At 56.4% G+C, this 4,764-nt stretch overlaps 1 protein-coding gene across 1 annotated transcript in view; it reads left to right on the forward strand.

Annotated features, from left to right (window-relative positions):
* The window catches only part of LOC102014685 (chromosome unknown open reading frame, human C19orf38), an 11,431-nt gene extending 7,272 nt beyond the window's left edge, over positions 1-4,159 (forward strand). Inside the window, exons 6-7 of the mRNA XM_005405635.2 lie at positions 1,046-1,083; positions 3,688-4,159. Of these exons, the coding sequence (XP_005405692.1) occupies positions 1,046-1,083; positions 3,688-3,822 (173 nt within the window). The 3' untranslated portion in view covers positions 3,823-4,159. The remainder of the gene's footprint in view (positions 1-1,045; positions 1,084-3,687) is intronic.
* Positions 4,160-4,764: the final 605 nt, after the last annotated feature.

A 4,764-nucleotide genomic window follows, 5' to 3' on the forward strand; every position in this document is an offset into this window, starting at 1 on the left:
ACCCTCCTGCCTCAGCCTCCCAAGTGCTGGGATTACAGGTGTGCATGTGCCACCATGCCCCACTAGAAACTCAATCAAGTAATCACCCAGTGTTTGTGTGTTTAATACTCACTTGACTCCATTACTGGGTGGCCAGTTACAGTGCGGGCTGGGTCATGACTATCTGGCTTACTGGACGTCCCTGGTGGGAATGGAGCCCATGTGCCTTCCAGAACACACCATCCTGCTGACGCCACGCGGCGGGCAGCTAGTCTGTGCAGTGCAAAGTGCTCCGCAGGAGGCATAGCACAGAAACTCCATTCATTCACTCATTTTTGGTGATCCTAGAGGTTGAACGCAGGGCCTTCACGCTAAGGCCCCAGCAGGTTTTAAAGTTTTATTTTGAGACAGGCTCTCACTAAGCTTCTAACTTGACCACACTGCTCTTGAATTTGCTCTCCTCCTGCCTCAGCCTTCCAGAGTGCTGAATTGACAGGTGTGTACCCACACCTGCGTCAACACATTTATTGAGCACTTACTATGTGCTGAGATCTGGGAGGCTCCTGCAGTGAACAAGGCAGCTGTGGTCTCTGTCCACAGGTGGAGATGGGGCAGCAGGCGGGGGCAGGGGCAGTCCTCAGAGGTGGTAGTGTTAAGAAGAAGCCGCCTGGAAGAGGAGCTGAGTAGGACCAGGTGTGGTGGCGCAACTTGTCCTCCAGCACTCAGGAGGCTGAGACAGGAGGATCGGCAGGAACTTATGTTCTAAACTACATTTCAAGACTGTCTAAAAAGAAGAAGTGGGCGTGGCTGAGTGAAGAGGGGGTGATCAAACCAGCGGGGGGATCCCCTGTGGACTCCTTCAGCGGGGCAGGAGTTGACAGGCACTCGTTTTCCCTGGGGATGTGAGGAGAAGGCCCAAAGGGAATAGGTCAGCCTGCAGCTCAGCCTACACCAGGCCTGCAAATGGGCAGCCGGGAGCGGAGGGGCTGCTGGGAGACCCCGTGGGACAGGGGGAACAGGCGGGGATGCGGAAGCCAGCCCGGTTGGTTCTCTCTCTCTGTTTCAGACATGTCGTTCGACAACTCCCTGTTTGCCATCTCTGAGGTGAGTGGCCGCTCTGCCTGTCACCGCGTCCTGCTGATGGCGCTACCATGCGCGGGGGCGCACCAGGCTGGGCCCCGTGCTGACTCGGGGTCGGGAAACGCCCGGAGGCAGGGAACCTGGACTTGGCCTGCGCTCGGGGTCGGCTCTAGAAACCCCAGGGGAATGAAGGGCCAGGGCTGTCACTTGCGGGGCTGAGATGCCGTTCCGGTTGTGTACACTCTGGCGTCACCCTCAGGATGGTGACGGAGGATCCGTGGTGACCTCATGTGGGCTCTCTGAGGGAGCCTTGTGAGTCCATGATCCACGCTGGCCCTCCGGGTACAAGGAAGGCTTGTTTTTCTGTTCAGTTTCAGGACTTCAGCTTAATGTTCCGCTTGAGTTTCCAGTTGGGAGAAGCGTCGCAACCCATTTCTTTCTGTTTTTTTGAGATAGGGTCTTACTATGTAGCCCAGGCTGGCCTTGAATTTGTGGGGCTCCTCCTGCCTCAGCCTCCTGAGTGCTGGGATTAGAGGCGTGACCCACCATGCTGGGCTCCAAAACTCTTGTTTGTTTGTTTAGACAGGGTTTTAATATGTAGTTGAGGTTGGCCTTGAACTCATTATTAAGTAGCCCAGGCTGGCTCTGAATTTGCAGCCATCCTCCTGCCTCAGCCTCCTGAGTGCTGGGATTACAGGCGTGTGCCACGATGCCCAGTCGAACTCCCCTTTTATTATTTATTTATTTATTTATCTATTTATTTTTGTCTTTTTGAGACAGGGTCTCGCTATGCAGTTCAGGCTGGCCTTGAGCTCACGTTGTAGCCCAGGCTGGTCTTGAACACACAACGATCCTCCAGCCTCAGCCTCCTGAGTGCTGGGATTACAACGTGCGCCACCACGCCCGGCAGACTCCCGTTTTAGAGAGGTGTCCTCTTCCCTGTCACAGTGTCAGTGTGGGATGAAGCCTGGGTCTATCAGATACTTCTGCTCAGATGTATATGCGACGGCCTTAGTATTTGTTCTTTATAATTTTTTTATTTTTTTACAAATTTAGACATACCTGACCCACGAATTTAGTGGCTCTAGAAGAGGTTAGCCAGCTTCTCTCTACAGAGGGCGCCCCTTAGCGGTGGCTTTTGCGCTCTGAGGGGGATGCATGCAAGCCCTAGGACTTTGACTTTACCAAAGGGAGCCCCAGACGCTCACGCGCGCCCTCTGGCAGCTTCCAGGGGAAGGACAGGTTGTGGAGGGCGGAGCGGGCGCCCAGGAACCAACGTGGAGGGGACCACCCTGGTCTAGGCAAGGTGGTTTGGTCCCGCTGCTGTTGAAACCTGAAGTCGCAGAAGCGGATGGAAGCCGAATAGGGCAGATACAGTCGGTAGGAAACACAGGATTTATTTGGATCAGCTGAGCCCAAGGCAGAAGAGAGTATCGTGGGGGAAGGGCAGGCAGGGAGGAACAAGAACTCAGACAGTGTCCTGAGGTAGTGTCCGGGACCCGTGGAGAATCCGGCCGGAAGTTTCAGACAGTGCTGGCATAAAGACGAATTCACTGAGACGGCATAGTGGCGCATGCCTATAATCCCAGTACTCAGGAGGCTGAGGCAGGAAGATCACTGTAAATTTAAGGCCAGCCTGGGCTACACAGCAAGCCCTTGTCTCCAAACCAAACCACACCACACCACGTCACCCCACCAAAAATTCTTTCTAAGGCTGCATAATATTCTGTTATGCTGGACCACATTTTATGACTCCATTCTTGTACTGAGGGACACCTGGGTTACTTCCACCTTTTGTGAAAGGTTTTGTGAACAGGGCAGCTGTGATCGTGGGTGTGCAAATACCAGAGTTTCTGCTTTCAATTTTAGTATTCTAGGATTTAGAAAGTTGTATGGTTTGCCGAAATGATTAAAAAGAAGCTGACAGGTCTAACTTTTACTGTTATATGGGGGTGGGGGGAGCTGGGAGGCAACTTTGTAACACCCTGAGAGGTGGGGTGGACTAGTTCTTTTTTTGTTTTTCTTTTTGGTTTTTGGAGACGGGGTCTCACTGTGTAGTTCAGGCTGTTCTTGAAGTCATGGGCATCCTCCTGCCTCAGCCTCCTGAGTGAAGGGATTACAGGGGGGCACCACCACACCTCTGTTTTACTTCTTTAAGCCTCTTAGCAACCCTAGGAGGTGGGTACTAGCATCTCCCCATTTTTCACGAAACTGAGGCATGGAGGGGTTAAGTGACTCAACCGAGGTCACAGGAAGTGATGGGAGTGGGATGTGAGCCCTGGTTCTGTGGCCCCGACTCGGTGGAGAGGAAGGCAGGAGCAGGGCGTTGAAGCTTGGCTGCTGGGCATGATGGTGCACACCTGTAATTCCAGCACTCCGGAGGCTGAGGCAGGAGGACTGCTGCAAGTTTGAGGCCAGCCGGGCTACAAAGCGAGTTTGAGGCCAGCCTGAACTGCATAGTGAGACTGTCTCAAAAAGATTTAAAAAAAAAAAAAAAAAAAAAGCTTGGGATATGGAGAGTGCAGGGTGATGTGAGATCTGACGGGCTGAGGGGGCCCCGGAACATGAGGAAACCCTGGGTCCTGACCTCCCAGTTCACTTGGTTCTCTTTTTCTTCCACATGCGAAGAGGACGACTTCCGAGGAAGACCCAGCGGCCAGCCTGGACGCTTGCCGCGGCAGTGCCGGGCCCCGGAAGAGGCCGACCTCCACGTCCTCCTCGCCAGAGCCCCCCGAGTTCAGCACTTTCCGGGCCTGCCCGTGAGGCTGAGGACTGGGGAGCCCTCCGTTCAGCCCACCGCCTCTCAAGCGGCCTAGAGGCTTTTGGGGGCTCAGGGCCTCCCAGGACTGGGGAGGGGGCGTTTCCAACCCAGCCGCTGCTTTCTCAGGGAATTGAACAGGGGCACGGAGGGAACCGGAGGACCTTCTTCCCAGAAGCGTGGGAGAGGGGTGAAGGTGTGGGGCCTGCGGATTGGACAGAAAGCACGGAGCCCCTCTGCGCAGCCCCAGCTTCTCCAAACCACCAGAGCCGGGTACGGCGGCGCGCACCCGTCATCCCAGCACTCGGGAGGCCGAAGCAGCAGGATCGCTGTGAGTTCAAGGCCAGCCTGGACCACACAGTGGGACCCTGTTTCAAGAAAGTAAAAAAAAGAAGGAAAGAAAGAAAAGCAAAAAGAAAAAAAATCAGGAGAGTTCTTCCGCTTGCTTCTGGCCCCCAGCTGGCCTCAGCGCTCCGCACCCCCACTCTCTCCCCTCGCTCGTCCTCCCCGCCGCACCTGGCCTGGCCCCTGCTGGCTTATTTGAGCCTGACAGGGTTTGGGGTGTTCTGCGTCCCCCAGGCCTGTTACTGTAACACGCCGCGCCGTCAGCCCGCCTGCCTGGTGGCTGAGTCCTTCAAGCCTGAGACGCGAGGTCCCCTGGGTGGCCGGGTGGGGCGAAATCAGCACGTGGGGGACCCCCAGCTCAGGAAGGTGGGGGATGAGGGGCAGGGCCCGCGGGTGTCTGCCGGGTGGGGAGCTGCGGCGGCGGGAGCGCGTGTGGGGAAGGGGTGCTGGGGAGGGGTGGGACGCGCCGCGGCCCACGGAAGGGTGAGAGCGAGGGGCGGGGCGCAGCGGCTGCCGGGCGGGTCCCCGAGGGGGATAAGGAGGGCAGCGCCACTGTAGGACTCCAAGGCTGCCACCACTGGGGGCAGGGGTGCGTGCGCGTG

Source organism: Chinchilla lanigera, unplaced genomic scaffold, assembly GCF_000276665.1.
Source record: "Chinchilla lanigera isolate Chin_1 unplaced genomic scaffold, ChiLan1.0 scaffold00094, whole genome shotgun sequence".
NCBI lineage: Eukaryota > Metazoa > Chordata > Mammalia > Rodentia > Chinchillidae > Chinchilla > Chinchilla lanigera.